The 18,245-nt window shown below is 37.9% G+C and overlaps 1 protein-coding gene across 1 annotated transcript in view; it reads left to right on the top strand.

Moving 5' to 3' along the window:
- Window positions 1-1,868: 1,868 nt before the first annotated feature.
- The window catches only part of LOC140338487 (polycystin-1-like protein 2), a 53,761-nt gene continuing 37,384 nt past the window's right edge, over window positions 1,869-18,245 (top strand). The window contains exons 1-14 of the mRNA XM_072422721.1: window positions 1,869-2,157; window positions 3,954-4,118; window positions 4,732-4,911; window positions 6,826-6,936; window positions 8,673-8,820; window positions 10,834-11,060; window positions 12,136-12,540; window positions 12,981-13,079; window positions 13,213-13,253; window positions 14,833-14,950; window positions 15,058-15,265; window positions 16,128-16,242; window positions 16,855-16,999; window positions 17,719-17,922. Coding sequence (XP_072278822.1) covers window positions 1,869-2,157; window positions 3,954-4,118; window positions 4,732-4,911; window positions 6,826-6,936; window positions 8,673-8,820; window positions 10,834-11,060; window positions 12,136-12,540; window positions 12,981-13,079; window positions 13,213-13,253; window positions 14,833-14,950; window positions 15,058-15,265; window positions 16,128-16,242; window positions 16,855-16,999; window positions 17,719-17,922 — 2,455 coding nt within the window. The remainder of the gene's footprint in view (window positions 2,158-3,953; window positions 4,119-4,731; window positions 4,912-6,825; window positions 6,937-8,672; window positions 8,821-10,833; window positions 11,061-12,135; window positions 12,541-12,980; window positions 13,080-13,212; window positions 13,254-14,832; window positions 14,951-15,057; window positions 15,266-16,127; window positions 16,243-16,854; window positions 17,000-17,718; window positions 17,923-18,245) is intronic.

Below are 18,245 nucleotides of genomic sequence, written 5' to 3'. Positions count from 1 at the left end.
TTCATGTCCATTCTTTTCCCACCTCTGCCATGTCTTGTATGCTGCAACCATGCAGCAGTGTCATCCTGTTACTAGAAGTGGGAAAAAAATGATCTACTGAGGGGATCAAAGATTAATAAAATGTTACAAGGGGTTCAGATAAACATACATTGCTGTACTAATGCTAGTAACAAACTCGCTCATATATGTAATTTAATCTACATATGTATGAAAGGTCTGGATGGCTCCTAAAAAAGATTTGTTCTTTGAACATTTACAGCCCTGTAAACATGTATTATCACTTTCTACATTTTTCTTGTAATTACAATGACAGTTTTTATCTCCTTTGCCTAATTCGTAATTACTGCAATTTAGATGGTATCTTAATTGGAACACAAGATAACACAATTATTGGACTAGGACTTAGACACCAAGATAGCACTTTAGTACTGCTGCAACTGATCCACACTTCTGCTGACAACATGTCATGCCATGTTTATTCATTGGCAACTAGAGAAATAAGATGATAGTTGCCTTACCTGACCCTTTTGTTAGTTCAGGTACATACCAAGGAGGTCTATATTTAATATTAGGGTATACTGTATTTGATGAAAACAATCTAATCAAAAATAAGGAAAGCTCAAAAAATTAAGTATTCTAAATGTGTTTCTGAGCACTTTTACCTTTTTATAATTATTTTTTCAGTTTATTTTTACATAGCTGTGGCTGCTGGCACCAAAACCAAGATGGTGGATCTGCTTCACTTTAATCATAGTCATCATCACCATCAATTTTCTAGGAGTGTTTTCTTTTTTATGTTACCATGTAAAAAAGAGATGGTTGCCAAAATGATCAGTGACATGTATAATAATTTTGGATCAACACTGGGATTAGTAAAATTCTCTGATCCGATCTGAGGACCTCTAGTCACCAGCTGGCACCAGCCACACTTATCAGGCACAGAGATCTTCTGCCCTACAAATAAATAAAAAAATTGGCATTTTCATTTATCCAAGTGCTTCTCAATAAGTAGGAGGCTGTTTATAAGAACAGCATTAAAAGAGGTTGTGTTGGACCCCCTGGCTTGTGTGTGGGAACTGTGGTCCAAATCTCCATCATACTGCAAGTACAGGATATTTTAACCCTTGCTGTATTACCTAAAGATTAATATAACCCTAAAATGCAGCCTGACTGCATTACAGTAATGGATACAGAGGGCTCAGTTTTGAGACAAGTAAATGCAGTTACTGTGATTGGAAGATAGATTTGAAATGTTCTCATAATGAAGAAGATTGAGATTCTCTTATATGTAGTTCCTAACTGCCCCTGATTTAGAGGGATTATAATTTTCTTTAGATTTCCTCTGTCTCTTTTTTCATCAGTTATCCCTTTTTGATACCATAATAATTGTATGATTTATTCATTAAAAAGTGTTATTTTGTGTTAAACCTTATGGGCTATAACAGATGGATTTAGTTTTTGTTCTTTTGTGCTTTGGTAATATATAAAATATGAGCAGCAGGCTCCAGTGATTAGCCCTTTTTGTATTCACAAAAGAAGTAATAAAAGTGCAGAGGCAAGCATGAGAACATTTAGTTGGTTTATCTCTGAGCACCACCTGAGAATTGGAGTCTTATCTCGCTTATTTCCAACAATGCCGGATGCTAATGAGTGCTGATTACTCCTGCTTTGTATTTATTGATGCCCAGCATTGTGTATCTACAAGAAATATATTGTATGTGATTTATTGATCTCTTTATGACCTGGGCACAATACATTGAAAGATTAAATGGCCATTGGTCCAGCAGTATTAGATTTTTTCCTGTTAGGGATGAACCAGCACTTGTTGCAGACATCAGTTCTCTAGGAGATGTGGTCCATGCAGCATCATGTTGTATAAGAAGATTTGGCTAATATTTCTAGCATCCTTATTTCTTGCTATTCCTGGAGATTCCACCCCTTGCTCAAAATACCAGGTCTCTTACAACACGTCCTGCTATGAATTTGTCCGCCTTGAACGTACCTTCCACAGTGCTCAGTCATGGTGTGAAAGAGGAGGAGGACATCTGGTCTTCATTCGTAATCAGGGGACTCAAGACTTTTTACAACAACATCTATCTGACAATGCAGATTGGTGGATGGGGATTGTATACAACCTGCAACCTAAGAGTGATTCAGGTAAAGTGGGACTACATATGATATTGTTTTTTGTTTTTTTTACTCTAAAACTAAATTACTTAAATGTTCAGAAAAGTACAAATCCTGGCGATCACAGGGAATCAGAGTTACTAATGACCTCCTGTACATAATGAATGGAATTCTGATAAGCAGTACTGGTTACATTATAGAAAATTACAAGGTTATTCTTATTGTTTACCAATTATATTTTCTCCTCAACAATGGTTAATGTTTTACGACAATAATTGGAATTTAATTTTTAGTTTGTTTGTAGATAACCAATTGATAGAAAAGCTACAAAAAAGTTAAATGCTATAAAGTTGTGGTGCCGAATAATTTTTATTGATGATTTCATAGATGGCACCATCTTTAGGTAATTTATTGAAAATTATAGACATGACCTTACTAAGTTGACACTCCAAAATGTGTGCCTTGTGTGGCTCCATGTTGCTTCTTTGCAAGTGCTCAGTACCTTGCTATATCACCTGCTCTATTATGGACCATACAGGCAGAATGCCAAGCTAGCTAAATCCATTATTTATTTAGTTCCATTTTATCGCATATATCAGGACTGTCCAACTCCAGTCCTTGAGGGGTTCAGACAGGCCAGGAGTCATTACCTGATACCTTAGTAATTTTGCAGCTGTCTGTTGGAGAAATACAGTGGTACCTTGGTATAAGTCCTTAATCCGTTCCAGATCCTTGGACTTATACCAAACAAATTTTTCCCATAAGAAATAAAAGGAAAATGATTAATCCATTCCCATGAAAAACAATCCTATTGTTATTGGCATATTATACATTAATGGGCTGTATAAAATAATTTAAACACTGCTTAATACTAAAATACATAAATACAAGAAGCATTTAGATGAAATAAATGAAAATTTAACTACACTTTACCTTGCTGAGAAGAGTAGAGTGCCTACTAGCATGGTGCTGAGAAGGGAGGAGGAGGAGATGTTATGTAATTGACAGAGAGTTATAGCGCGGCTTGTTCACTGAATGGTAGCAACTGGCGTACTGACGCTCGTGAGCAGTCGTGGCTTTGTCTCGAGAGAGGTAAACATAGGTAGTGTGCTGTGTTATGACTCATTTTGACCCATACAAGTTCTAGCACAAAGGTTGTATAACAAGCAAAGGTTGTATACTAAGCAAAATGTTTTGTGTCCAAACAAGACTTATACCAAGTTGGACTTATTCCAAAGCGGACTTATACTGAGGTACCACTGTACTTAAATTGTACATGGATCCTGTCCCTTAAGGACTGGAGTTAGCCAGACCACGCCAATCCTCATATTTATTTACATGTGAATTGTCAGAGGACCAGATAATGATTTTATTGCTTTGCATGTTACCATCTACTCAGGTCCTTCTCTGTTTAGTAGCTAAAAAAGCAGGTAATAATCAAAACTGCAATGTTTTTATATTGCAGAACATCATGATCCTCACTGTATACAATGAAATGGCCCTAAATTGTGGGAATTTGGTCATAACTTTACCCCAAGTGCTACACAGCAACTGGTGGCTGGAGGCAATTTCCAGTGTTTTCCTTTGAAGACGGTTCAATGGCCACACAAACCACAAATCACTTGAAGTACATTCACTGGCATTTGTCCACAGCAACCAGCAAAACCAATAAGCCTTGACTAGTGAATATGTTTGGATTGACCACTCTTAATAGATAGGCACTAAAAGTGAAATTCAAACCTAAATATAATAAAATAAACATTCTGTGTATGCTGTTAAACAAAATTTTATCTGAATTACCAAAGCCATATTTGACATTTCAACAGGCACGTTGACCTGGCTGGATACATCTAATGTAAGCTATGCCCACTGGGGAAGTGAGGACGTTTCTGTTACTGGTGGGAAGTGTGGCTACTTAAAGAAGCAGACTGGCTACAAATGGGCAAAAACTGACAACTGCAGCCAGGAATTCTTTTTTGTTTGTGAGTTTGGTAAGTTATTCTGTATACATGTACATTGTACATACTAATATAAATAAAGGCATGTTGTAAGAAGGCATGACACTGATTCATTAAAACAAGTGGACAAAATCACCAGCAAATTGATGTTATTATTCATTGCAATGGATCAGAATTATTGTTTTATAGAAAAAATGAAATCAGATTCATGCTTCATATCCTAATTCCTTTTCATAAGTTTTAACAAATCAGCATATCACAATTCTGGATTTTTCTTCACTTTCAAAGGTGACCAGGATAATTTGTGTACTGCATTGGTGCACATGCTTTATGCTGGAAATGTATGGTGCATTGTATGCATGATTTTTTTCATTAGGCCATCCATTCATTAATATGAGCAGCCTAATTTATTATTTCAGATATGTAATTTTGAGTGTGTTTTGCAAAATTTTGTTGTATTTGAGAACCCAATTAAAGAGAATGGGCTGCCTAACACAGCAAAACGCACCACAAATCCAAAAATGCATTGTGAAGGTTTACTGGAATGCAAGTTGAGGTCTTCTCTAACACCTTTTTTAATTAGAATATTTTTTATTAATGCATTGTATTTTTTAAATAAATTCTAATGTATTTTTTACTTCTTTAGAATCTGGCTATACCATAGCATGTGATAACCAGAATGCCACAGTACAGTGTGGATCAGGAGAAGTGGTACAGATTACTGACAGTTTTTATGGACGCCAAAGCCCCCATCTCTGTGCCCAGGAGATTGCTGCCCCCTCCACTGCTGGCTGCGGGTGGAGCAACGTGAAGGAGCAAGTTTCGGGTATAGTGCTAATTCATGCTATACATTTCAGAGACACTGGGCCTGAATTATTAAAGCTCTCCAAGGCTGTAGAGGTTACACTTTCATCAGTGAAGCTAGGTGATTCAGCAAACCTGGAATGGATTTCCTAAAAGTCATTTGCTATTTGTTAGCAAATGTTTTGAATCCTGCACCAGTTTCATTCCAGGTTTGCTGGATCACCTAGCTTCACTGAGGAAAGTGTTTCTTCTCCAGCCTTGGAGAACTTTATTAAATCAGTTATCTATTGTCAATCTATTGTCTCAGTTAATTTACCAGCAATCAGATTTATTTTTATGTATATATTCTGTAAGGTAGCTGAAGATTCAGATTAATCAACTTTTAGGTTATATTTCCACAAATATCTTGTTTGCATTGGAATAGAATGTTCTTCTTGTGGCTTTGTGCTCTGAAATCAACCTATATTAATAAAAAAACAATTGTAATAGTGGTCTAAAGCTACGTACACACGTCCAATGGTTCTCGCCTGATAATCAGCTCAGGGCCGATATTGGACAGGAATCTGGCGTATTTACAGCGGCCGTCATCCATCGTTTGAACGACCGTCCTGGCGGATCCACGGACGCAGAACGGGGAACTATCGTAATGCACGAAAAGGGGGAGAGAGCGCAGCACGGTGCCACTCCGTCGTTGTCCCCCTCCCCTCTCTATAGAGCAGAATGGTGCTGTATGTACAGCACTCATTCATGCATCTTTCAGTCTTTTGTCGTTGGAAAGGATCGTGAAAGATCCTTTCCAATGACAATATTTGCAGGTGTCTATGCAGCTTAAGGGACAGCATAGAAATTTTTTTAACAACAAGCAAAAAGATTGGGGTTGCCACTGTTACAAATAAAAATCTGGTATTGTCAAAAAATAGGGGCAGTTTGTATGGTATTTAAAGAAACATCCACCTATATACATTTCTTTATCTTAAACAGGCCACATCCCTAACATTCATAGGAAAAGATATGCAATGAAAGACATCAATTTTAAGCGGGACTTTTAAAGCCAGTACCATCAATATATTACAAAAATAACAAAATGTTATTAATAATAAACATTAAAAACAAACATCATTTCAAATACATAAAACATAATAAAATTGTGGGTGTATATAATGGCCTCTCCTTACAGAATACCCCCAAAGGGTTTAAATTCTGAATTATTTCTCGATGCGTTTCGCAGAAAAAAAACGCTTCTTCAGAAGAAAGGAGAGAAGTCTGATGTTGTACTTCCAGCAGCCGTCTTATTTAAAATTGTTGCAAGGAAGGAGGTGGTTATGGCGGCAATGGTATATTCAAATCCCGTTTAGCTAATTAGTGAGTAATCTCTTTAAATTTTCAGTATAAATTACATTAATCCTAAATTTCATGTCCTTCAGTCCTCAAACAGATATACAAACATACAGCCCAACAGCACAACCATGTTCTTATTCCATCAGCTTCCCTTGCAAATGAGTCAGAATGTATATCAGAGTTTGTTGGGTGTAGGGTGTAGGGTGCGTGTTGATAATATGTGTGTTGAGAAGTAGCTAAAAATCTGTCCAGCTACTAATAGTATGTACAAATAGAGATACAGATATTTGGATTGACTTTTTCTTCTTGTATATAAAACATTCTGTTTTTCGCTATTTCCTCTGATTTTTACCTGTAAACATCTACATCTATTCATCTAATCCAGATATGCACATGCATGCCATTTTTTTTGCCTTGACACTGTTATAGAAACTGTGATTAAAAATCAATGTATTCAATTCCAAATATTTGCTTATTGTTATCAAATAACCACTATACAAGCAACCAATGTTCCTAATAAAATAAACCAATGTTCCTGATAAAATAAACTTTAGCTGCGAAGGTCATTCTATTTATTTAAACTGTTCTTGTTTCCAAGGTCAGTGCCAGGGGCTCCAGGCTTGTCAGATTGCCACTGAAGTGTCTTTGTTTGGTGAACCATGCCCTGTGTCTGGAAGTTACCTGTCTATCACATATAGCTGCATGGAAGGTAAGTGCCAAATTTGAGTTAACAATGTGTAATCAAAAACCTCAGAGTTGCCTCGTGCAAAGTAAGATTGGTAAGGTGAGTACATACTAAATAAAGGATAAAATCTTGTTAATCACAAAATTTAGTTGATTTTATATTTCCCAAGATCCAAGTATTTAAGATGAGTTGGGTTCCTATGGGTAGTCAGTACTGCTACCTCCCTCTTTACACTTCCAAAAGATTGACGTCAGGGTATATATAATTTTCTTCTGCTTGATCTGGGTTGACTCCATTCGGGGAATTTATAGTTAAATGCATGGGCATGGTAAAATTTATGGCTCCCTAATGTTTTCATTCTGGGTTACTCTGCTATTGAAGGTTCTGTAGATGAGGGGAATTGGGCACTTGGGAGTACTGGGCCTGTATAGCCAAGGTTGTAGTCAGGCAGACAGGTCAGAGTCTTGGACCACCAAAGAATTCTTTTCAAAGTAAGAGTGGGCATGCTTGCCCTTTCCTGACAAAAGTGAGGGCACGGCGTTCCCACCTGTGCCCACTCTTATTTTGCACAGAATTCTTTGGTGGTCCACAGCTCTGGCCGGTCTGCCCCTCTGCGGGGTTAAAAGAAGGACCCTGCTGGGGGAGGGGGTGCACCAGCCAGAGCCGCGGACCATGCCTCCCGTTTGGAATTGTAGGCTCAGGGCGGGTTGTCTCTCTGAACACAACCCATCACAGGTTCTGGTATCATGACGTCACTATGGGGTAAATTTCTTCCCCTTTGAATGACACATAGTGCCCCCCTTTCTTTTTTTACGACTACACCCCTGAGTAAAGCTGCATTCTCCAGAACAGGGGGTTGCAAAATATTGGGTCAATAACACCCTGTGAATCTACAAAATGGATATGCCTAGCACACAGGAACATTGTCAGGATAAAAATTAGCTTTGCAAATTCTAGGAGGCATTTTCAAAGATCTGTTATTATTAAAGTAATATTGATGTTATTATCTGTTACGTAATGAAGAATTTATATAGCATTATGCTTGGTTAGTTGGGGACACAGCACAATGGTAATCATCTCTTTTCAGGATATTGATCACTGAATGTTTGGACTGACAATAGATAAGTCACTGACATAATTCCTTCTTGTGTGTAAACGTATCCTTTAGCTACTGATCTCTGTAAACAATGGGTTTTTAACACATGATAGGTAGACAAACTAGAGTTAGTAAAAAGGTGTTTAGAGCTCCAGGAAAACTTTTACATTTTCAGTTTTTGATTCCTATTATTGATCATATTAAATACAGAAAAAATGTGCATACCACATTCTTCATTCTTTTCACGTACTTGATGTTTGTGATATGTACAGATAAGCAAAAGATATGTTACATAACACATGCATAATATACTTTGGTAATAATAGACCTGATTTATTAAAGCTTTGCAAGGCTTGCCAAGATAGGCTATCATGGGAGTTATCCTGCAAACCTGAAATGGATTTAAAAAATCACCTTTCAGCACACCTTTGCTACACCTGTCATGGTTGCAGCCACTACCTAGGGAATCATGTGAAAGGTCTTGGAACTTACAGCCAGTCATTGGTAGGAGTGCTCTCATGACCAAGGGAATGTCATTACAATTTTCATTAAAAATTTAGGGCATGCGGTAAGGTAAGCATAAATGGCTCCTGTACAAAGACACCGTCATGTGCCATACATGGTGGTATCTCCTAATTTAAATTCTTTTTCATTTTATTCCTAGGTTTGCAGCTTGATTTGCCAGATAAGTGTTTAGTGTCCGAAAATGTCACCCTCACATTGACATGGCTCCTCACTCCATTCACTGGAAATCTCTCCTGCATTATAAACACCGGTGATGGATACTCTATTGACCCCTATCAACCTGAGAAGTAAGTGATCAGCAGAATGTATAGCAGAATTATTACAAGTGGCAAAGCTGTTACGTGTTCATTACTCTGTGTAGAACATTATTACTCAACAAATTAACTCTGTCACAATGTGCTGTTCATGCTTTGCATGAGAGAAATTAAATCAACAGAATGCTATACTGCCGTGTGACTTATGACTGCAACCACAGTGTAGGGAAATACAAGAAACCACAAAGCAACTTAAACTTTGTTCAAGTTTCACTGAGGGCAATGTTATATCATTTCTAGGGGCAGTCAGCAGAAAAAAAATAAGACAATTGCATATTTGGAACCGGCATATTCAGTAACACATAAAACAATTATTCATCAAATTTGGCTTTAGCTTATCAGGACTACAGAAGTGTTTATGAGAAAGACTACATGGATAAATATGTACAGGAGTTACATTATCCCGGACGGCTGGCTCTGTGTGCTACCATGCAGACTTAGGCTGTTTATTATTCTCCCTTTAAGCAGAGATTACAAGAATGGTCACTGTGATGATGCACCATAATAGTTTACTAGTGAAGCATGGCGTTTTGTACCTTCTGTAGCCTCTTATAAGTATAAAGTCACTAGCACTATTCGGAGTTTAGTGGCAGGCTACCTTAACAGCCTTTTTTGTATTATCTTTATAGTTATTCTCTACTAACAATCTGTTTGCCTGCTGCAGCCCCTGGAGATGCCTGGTACCTATGGGTATGGGGGGGCATACAGAATTTCCCTTTTTCTCCAGCGATATAAGGTCAATGCTAGGCCTCCTCAGTCACCTGGAGCAGGGGGCAAGTCAGTAGCCTTGGGTAACCAGTCACTTGGCACTAGCTAACCAGTTACGTGAGGTTATGTTATACAGAAGCCAACTGACTTGACATCTTTTATTTAGATCAGTGGTCGCCAACCTTTTCCGACCTAGGGACCACTAAATTTAGCAGCTCTGGACCGTGCATGCTCAGCGAGCCGGGTGTCACTCAAAGGGGAACACTCTTCTCCTTAAGTGATGCCATGATGCCAGTACCTCCCCCGCTCTCCCATCGCAGGTCTGAGCCTGAGCCCACCGTCCTGAGCCTGCGATCCGTACGAGGGACATGGTCCGCGGCTCTGGCCTGTGTGCCCCCCTCCCCCAGGGGGGAGAGTGTCCCTCTCTCGAATTAGGGTATGTTTGGTACAGAATGCCACACAGAACTTTCTATTTATGCCTTTATTATAAACCATAGTTTATTGTAAAGCTAAACAGGCTGGATAGATAAAGTGCTGTGAATACTTTCATTGTCTATTGACTTCAAGGTCAGGATACCTGGTGATTCTATTTATTGGATCCACTACTGATTAAAGTGGAAATATTCTCATCCTACAATATACATTTATATGGAGGTCTGAGTGAGCAGCAGGTGTAAGCTTTGTAAGCACGGAGGGATTGAGATAATCCTCACAGCACATTTAGGTGTTACAACAGAAGTTGGAATAAACTAATTTAAGTTTAAAGTGGACCGGTTGCTGCCTCTCCATCCCCTTGCTTTGTGGCTTGTTGTTAGAGCACCTTTTGGTGGTTCCGTGGCATATGGGAGAGAGAGAAGATTGACATATTAGGAACAAATCTCTGAGGAAGTGGAGTTATAGTCGGCGAAATGTGTATTACATCAGCTGGAGTTCTCATTTACCTTGAACCTACACCAAAACGGTGAAAGTTTTATGTGAATTTTAAATATGTAATGAATGAATAAATATAATTGTTTTAATATTTTGCTTTTTAATAAAATGTAAAACATATCTGAAAAATGTTATTTTTGTCCCATTTCTTGTCTGTTTGTTTTTTGCGTAAAATTAGGTATGTGGCAGTTTTGTTTATGGATCTACCATTGGGAAGGTAGTTTTTTCTGAGTTTAAAGTGGAAATGTGCATTATTAATATACTGTCTTGCAATCTAGGTCTAGATCTTTATTGTGTTCAATTCTTGCAATAATAAAGGAATTCATCTCAATTGTGTTTGTCTTTCAGTGTCTCCAGCAGTATAACGCATAGCTACTCTTCCCCTGGAGATTTTGCTGTGTTTGTAGAATGTTCCACTAGTGAATGGCATGTGACAGCACAAAGAAACATTATCGTGGAAGGAGCAAATGGTAGCCTCAGGGTCATGGGCTGTTTCAGCCAACATGAGTACCAAGATGAGATGTGCATGACTGCATATGGAGAGACACTGTGGATTCAAATAGAGCTGAATATAGGTAAGTAGTTGCATCTCTTACATTCATATACACAAACCTAGTAACTGCAGCCATTAATTCTCAAATTCACTTTGTGTATAATGAATAGGTGTGTCTTTATAGATTGTAGGGGAATTTCAATACAAAGAGATAATAAAGTATGGCACTTTATTTTTGTTTTAAGAAAAATAAATGCACAATATATAATTAACTCCCGCCAAGTTTAATTTCTAGCACGGGGGTCAGCAAACTTTTTTGGCTACTAGGCCATTTTAGGTGGTCAAGAAGACACACTAGGCCGGACTCTCCCTGAAGTCCCGCGCTGATGGTTTCTGCCCCCACCAGGAACGCCCCTGAAAGGAAATCCCTCTCATCCACGGGATACGGAGGAGAGGCAAAGTCCCCTTACTCCGGAGGCAGAAGTGTTAATGCCAGCTGTGGTATATAGGGAAGAGAGGCATAACAAGGAGGCTCAAGAGCCCGGGGGTTGCCAACTCCTGCCGACCGTGATTAGGCCGGATTGACCAGGGGGGCGTTAGGCCGGAACACACTACTGGCTAGGCTGTGTATGGCCTAAAGGCCGGAGATTACCGACCCCTGTTCTAGCAGGTCCACTATCCTCCTTCACCACATTGAATCCACCATCAATGCTAAATTGTTTGATTTATCCTAACAATAATTGGAAGCCCTGCAGAGATAAAAATATTTGAGAATTATATTTTATTCTTTATAATACTGTATTTTTTAAGTACATTAAATATATTGTACGTTTTTAATTTTATACTCCTGTAGGCGCCAAATATCTAGCAGGCTATGTAAAACAAGGGCACAACAATAGCTATAGGGGATTCGTATGGACAAATGGAGAACAGAATTACGGGAGATGGGAAATGTCCAGGGTTTTAATGGAGCACAGCCGGAAAGCAGTGCAGGCAGATCTCACCTTTGCAGGCTCATAAAGACATAGAAAAATGGTTAATTTTAAAGTTTACAAGCTTGAAATACTTGTGTTTGTTGGATATATCTTAGGTGACTTCACAGGACAAAATAAAAAATGTATGTGTACAACTTTGTTCATACCATTTCTCTATTACAGGTACCAATATGAATATCTCTCTGCTAGCAAACAACAAAACCTTAGCAGAGTCCAAGGTGCAGACTGGAGATATTTCATATAACCTGACTCTGGACACAAGATCTCAAAACCTTATTGGTCCAGGATTCCATCATCTAGAAATAGTGGCCTCAAACGATCACATCTCAGTCAGACTCAATACCAGCATCACTGTCCAACTTATTGAAGCAGTATCTGGCTTGCAAGCTCAAATGTCTACCAGTAGAGTGGAGGCAGGTAAAGAATTGAAAATTAATGTATCTGTGTCTCAAGGAGAACCAGTGGACCTGAAGATTGAATTTAAAGGATCAAATGGAACCTTCAGCCACTCCAGTAAGAGCCCAACAGGACAGACACAGATATCCAACATCTCTATCAATGTGGAAGGTATGTCCTCTAGTCTTGAACTGTCCAAAGCTCAGTACTGAGATTAATTGTAGACACTGGGTCTTCTTAAAATCTAATGAATATCTAAAATATTCATTGTTTCCTCATTGCACGATTAGTAATGAGTTAGCATCAAGTCAATGAGAAGCAATTGCGTTTAAGGTAAGTGTAAGACTTTCCTTGGGTCACCAACAGAATCACGTGCGTGAAATGGTCCTTGCATGTTCTAGAGTGGACTAAAGAAATTAAGAAACTGAAATTCAAAATGTTTTGACCCGAGGTGAGCTTTAAGTGTTCTCCTGAGGTCTCTTCCTGTTTTTTCTGTATTCCTGAAGCCACTATTATAAAGCCACTATCAGAGACTAATCTAGGCACCATTTTTATCCTATTTAATTAGATGACGATTGTATGTTTATTTTATCTATTGTTTGTAATTACAGGAACATATATGGTTACAGTTATAGCAGCAAATCCAGTTTCTAATACAAGTTTGGATATTGGAAACATCACTGTAATAAACAATTCTACTCAACACGAAGGTAAGCATATTTAAACTTATATCTTCAAAAAAAAAGATCTGCTGTGGATAAATGAGGTAAACATATGTAGCTATGTATACTTCAAAGGATTAATTTAACATAATCTAATATTTATCCTTTTTTTGTTTTCCAGAGACACAGGACAGACATAGGAAAAAAGATCAAGAGGTCAAGGTCAGCAACATCCATTATCTGCCCTCATTTTACATGAAATGGAAAATAAGCTAAATGTCAATTTATCAGAGTTAGTGTTTAAAAGCCCTAGAATCGAAACCCAAAATCAAAGTTACTTAGTCAGGTAGAAAAAAGACACCAGTCCATCAAGATCAACTACTAGGGAAATAAACATATCCCAGATAAAATATACATAGTTGATCCAGAGGAAGGCAACAAAAAAACCTGGTACAATTTGCTCCAACAGAGGAGAAAAATTCCTCCCTGATCCCAAAGGCAATCATATGTTCTCTGGATCAACAGCCTCTGTTATCTTTACTTTTAAACTTTAACACCCAGTTTAATTAAAATCAAATGCTTAAAATAATTAGGTTGATTAGTGTAAGTAAAACTTTACAAATTAAAAACAAAAATTGTATGGCTGAGCTTGTTTGTAGCCATGCATCTATCCAAACAGTCCTTAAGTGGCTGTAAGTTTCTTGCTACGAAAACTGAGGTCCTACAATTGCTCACCACCTACTTTTTGTGAGCAAAGGTCTTGCCCTACCTCGTGTAGACACATGATTTCCACAAAAATGAAGGGATACCGGAAACTGTAGCCTACATCTATTGTTTTTCTTATTTTGAGTTTCACAGTTGATAGACCCACCCAAGGGATGAATTCTGAGATGAAAGGAAATGACTGTAATGCAGCATATAAACATATTTGCCCCATGAAACAGATAATCTTTCCACTACTTTGATTGTATACACCATTAGGCTGTCATCCTGATTGCCAATATAATTTAACTTGTCCAATTCTTGTGGTATTTCTTAATTCTTACTTTCTGCCTGCACGGAAAGTGAGGAGAAATCAAACTATAGGACTATAACTATAAAAACAGCAGCTAATGATTTCTTATACTGAAAATCTCAGTCATCCTGAAGTAAGCAATTGGAAGGAAATGGAATGCAGGAATATTCAAGGATCCAATTGGTACCAGTTTTAATGCACTGACAAAAAAGCCGGAGTAATCCCACACATATACACACAATATTAGGTCTTACAAACACTTTTTCCACATTGGTAAATGCTCTCGATCCAAAACTACATTATATAGCTGTACATACACTATAATGTCACAGATAGCCCATACATGTCTGTTTAATATTTTTGCTTTTATACTGTAAATTAGAAATACACCACAGTGGGCTATTTGGTGACATTTAGTTTCATTTGAAAAGTTACATCAGTAGTGCCAAACTGTAGTCTACGGGGGCCATGATCTGAGCACATTTTTAGTATTTCACTGATGGACAGCAATAAATTTGGGGCAATTTACAAAGGAGTCAGAGAATAAAAAACCCAGCCTGTAATTGGCTAAATAGTGGATATCTATAGTAATAGGATGCTATGGGTAACACTGATCCCTATGCCACTCATTACTAGCAGAACTCTTCTTCAGATCTTAAAGTCTTCATTTACTAAAATATTCAAGCCCTGGAGGACCATAGGTCTTCAGAGACTAGGACAGGCAAGCACGGTTCTACAAATGTATTAGAGTATTGTTACTATAATTCTTCTCAAACTCTCTTATAGGATATTATTAAAAAGAAATGGATAATCCAGATAGAACCCCGCAGACATGTCAGCCCATTTTCCAACCTTAATTTGCAAGTTCCCAACAACATTTCCGATAATATCAACTGGTCATGTGGTAAGTGTGTTTTACTGGCTATACATAACAGCTAAGATAATTCATTTTGTAATGTGCAAAAACACTGACAAGGATCTAAGAATGACTCTATTTTTTTGTACCTACAGGATCTTGTTGGCCGGAGTGGTTTACGTGTTTAAAACAGAATATAATTGACCCTACCTCAAGCCAGATTGTGATTCCTGCTGTCTGTCTGCCACCCCCTAATTCTGCATTCACTGTCCAAGCTGCTGCAACCCTCAGTGAAGGGGAAACAGTGCAGGATGAACAGTGCTTCTATGTAACAGCCAAGAACCAACTCCGTCCCAGGATCAGGTTGGTATAGGGTCGGACTGGCCCACAGGTCAACCAGAAGAAAAACTCTGATGAACCTCAGTCACATACCCCAAAATTAGTTTATTTGTGCTTTCTGGTGGGCTCTAGCTGCCTTGCAAGAAAAAAAAAACATTGATGAGCCATCCTTCCCCTATCCTCTGGTGGGCCGCAGGTCCCCAGATGGATCCTGGGTATATTAATATTATTATCTGGTATTTATATAGCACCAACATATTACGCAGCGCTTTACAAAGTCCATAGTCATGTCACTAGCTGTCCTTTAAAGGAGCCCACGATCTAATGTCCCTCCATTGGCATATTTCTTTAATAGAGTCTAAGGTCAACTTTGGAGGGAAGCCAATTAACCTGATTGCATGTTTTTGGAATAAAGAGACTATTTTAACAACTTGCATGTTACTATGCACATATTTTAAACTTAAGCAGTTGTACTTGTGAAATTAGATCTTGAAATTAATGCAGCCAACATACACTGTACTGAACACTGAAATATTGGTGTTACTATGGTTCATTAATAGAGCTCAAAACCAAATGGTGGCTGCAAGAAGGACAAGAAGAAGAAGCAGCAATATCTAAAACTTTTTTTTTTTAAATATATATTTTATACATTGTGCTAACTATTGGTACTGTATGCATGAATGTAAAAATATTTAAGGTATAATCTATGTATGTAGATGCCGAATAGTGATTAATCCCACCACAGCCACCTAGAACTTGTATATGTACAATACAGCATGTACATAACATGTGATGCAGATCAATTTGTATTTGTAGTAAATTGATTTCTTGTTTGGACTTCTCTTATGCAGGAGAACTATATTCACAAATATTCTTCTCATTTCAGTTGTCAGAGTAACTGCAAGAATATTAATCTCTCTGAGGCCATGGTGCTTCATGCTTCCTGTCAAAACTGCAATGCTGTTACATACGCTTGGTACCTTCATAGTGAATTCAATAAGGTCAGTTTTCATCTGTTAGCATCAGGGTATTTACAGATGCTGGTCAAAATTTGTGAATAACAAGTTATTTACTGTAGTAGATCATATAAACCAATAAAATATTTTTTTTGTTATAGTAAACACCAATAAGTTATTTTGCATTACCTAATTACTGCTTTAATTTTAGTTAGTAATTTGAATTAAAGTTATTTAGGTGACCTGTTTTAGGTAGCTATGTACAATATAGGAAGCAAACAAATACCTGCTAGATTGATAGATCTTTTAAGATACCCTATGGTTGGAACAGAAAGGCCAGTTGAACAATGACTACTTCATCCTTTATTCTCCGCCAACAAGTTTGATATTGGTTTGCATCATTGTGGATCATACAGACTATTTTTTTATTTTTCTACTACTACAGTTCTACTTGAAGTCCCCAACAAAAACATTCAAAGACCTTTTAAAATACAATGTAAAATATAATAGGTTTGTTTGTATTTCTGGAATAATAACGTCTCTGCATGACAGTTAAAATTTAATATATTAATGCTCAGTTAAATCTTTTGGCATACTTTTTCATTCATAATGGTACTCAGATGCCATATATAATACAGTTAATATTTTGTTTTGCAGTCTGCGTCTCTTCCTCCTGTATGCAGCCTCCATGAATACAGATCCAGCTCTCTGATATTGTTAGAAAGTGACACATCCACACTTGTGTTAAACAGCACCTTTCTGCAGAGCCAGGCACATGGGGCTTTTAGAATAAAGCTCATAGGTAGGCGAGCACTGTGTTTTGAATTTTGTTCTTGTCTTTGTTGGTACAATTTGAACCCATGGGGTTTTTAAGGGTTTTGTACCCTTAGTTATAGACTGTCTGGCCAAAGAAGACACACTCTAATATTTAGTATGTCTGCCTTTGCTTGACTTTGACTGTAGCACACATTTGCCTTGGTATCCTTTTGATAAGCTTATGCAAAGTCACAACATTTATTTCTGTCTAGAACTACATTTTTTCCCTAGATCTTATATTTAGAGTCAGGCCGTTGTGTTAAGTTTTTTTGAGCAAATTCCAAATATTCCTAATGGGGTTGAGGTCTGGACTCTGTGGTGGCCAAACCATGTGTGAAAATGATGTCTCATGCTCCCCGAATCACTATTTCACAATCTGGCACTGTTATTCTGCAATATGCCTGTGCCATCAGGGAAGAACCAATCCATTGATGGAAAAAACTGGCTAGTTAGTATATTCAGGGAGTCATCTGACCTCACTTTTTGGGTACTTAATGTTGCTGAACCTAGACCCGACCAACTGAAGCAACCCAAGGTCATACCAGGCTTGGGGACTTTTTTGGCCAATCAATTTATCCTTGGTGACCACTTGGCTCTGCTAACATTGTTTTGTTACTGTGGTTTGTTTTTATGTCTTCCAATGCATAAAAAAATCAAAATGTCCAGAAAACAAATCCTAAAATCAATAAATGTGGATCCTTCTAGCCAAAACCAGCCATGACTATGGTGAAGAAATGGCAGTATTTAGCACCTTGCCTCCACCACAGGTGCCAAGCTGCAGTGTGTATCCAGAGGAAGGTTCTGTTCTCACCACTTTCCGGATCTCCTGCCTTTCTCCTTGTGTTCAGAAACAGTCCTGTGCTAGAGATGATGGTATCTCCCCCACATATTGCTTCTACCCCAAGCCAAGTAAGTGTCACCTAACAGAAATGCTTGTCCCTTTCAAATAAATGTCCCATCATGTTTAATAGCTTGTAATTGTTTGTGGCATGCAAGGTGGGATCATGGCAAACTGACATCATATTAAAAGTTTTCAAATTACAACATCATGTGTTTAAAATCCAGACCTGGTAAAGAAAGCAACACAATCAAGTGTAGGGAAATGGTTGTTTTTCCTTTCACATGACTAAATAGTTGAAGTGAATGGAGCTTCACGTTGTTCACTAAACTACCGTATTTTTCGGCGTATAAGACGCACTTTTTCTTCCCCAAAACTGGGGGGGAAAAGTGGG

This window comes from Pyxicephalus adspersus, chromosome 9 (genome assembly GCF_032062135.1).
Source record: "Pyxicephalus adspersus chromosome 9, UCB_Pads_2.0, whole genome shotgun sequence".
In the NCBI taxonomy this organism is placed as follows: Eukaryota; Metazoa; Chordata; class Amphibia; order Anura; family Pyxicephalidae; genus Pyxicephalus; species Pyxicephalus adspersus.
The sequence above is the reverse complement of the archived record's forward strand: the minus strand, read 5'-3'. Positions and strand labels throughout refer to the sequence as shown.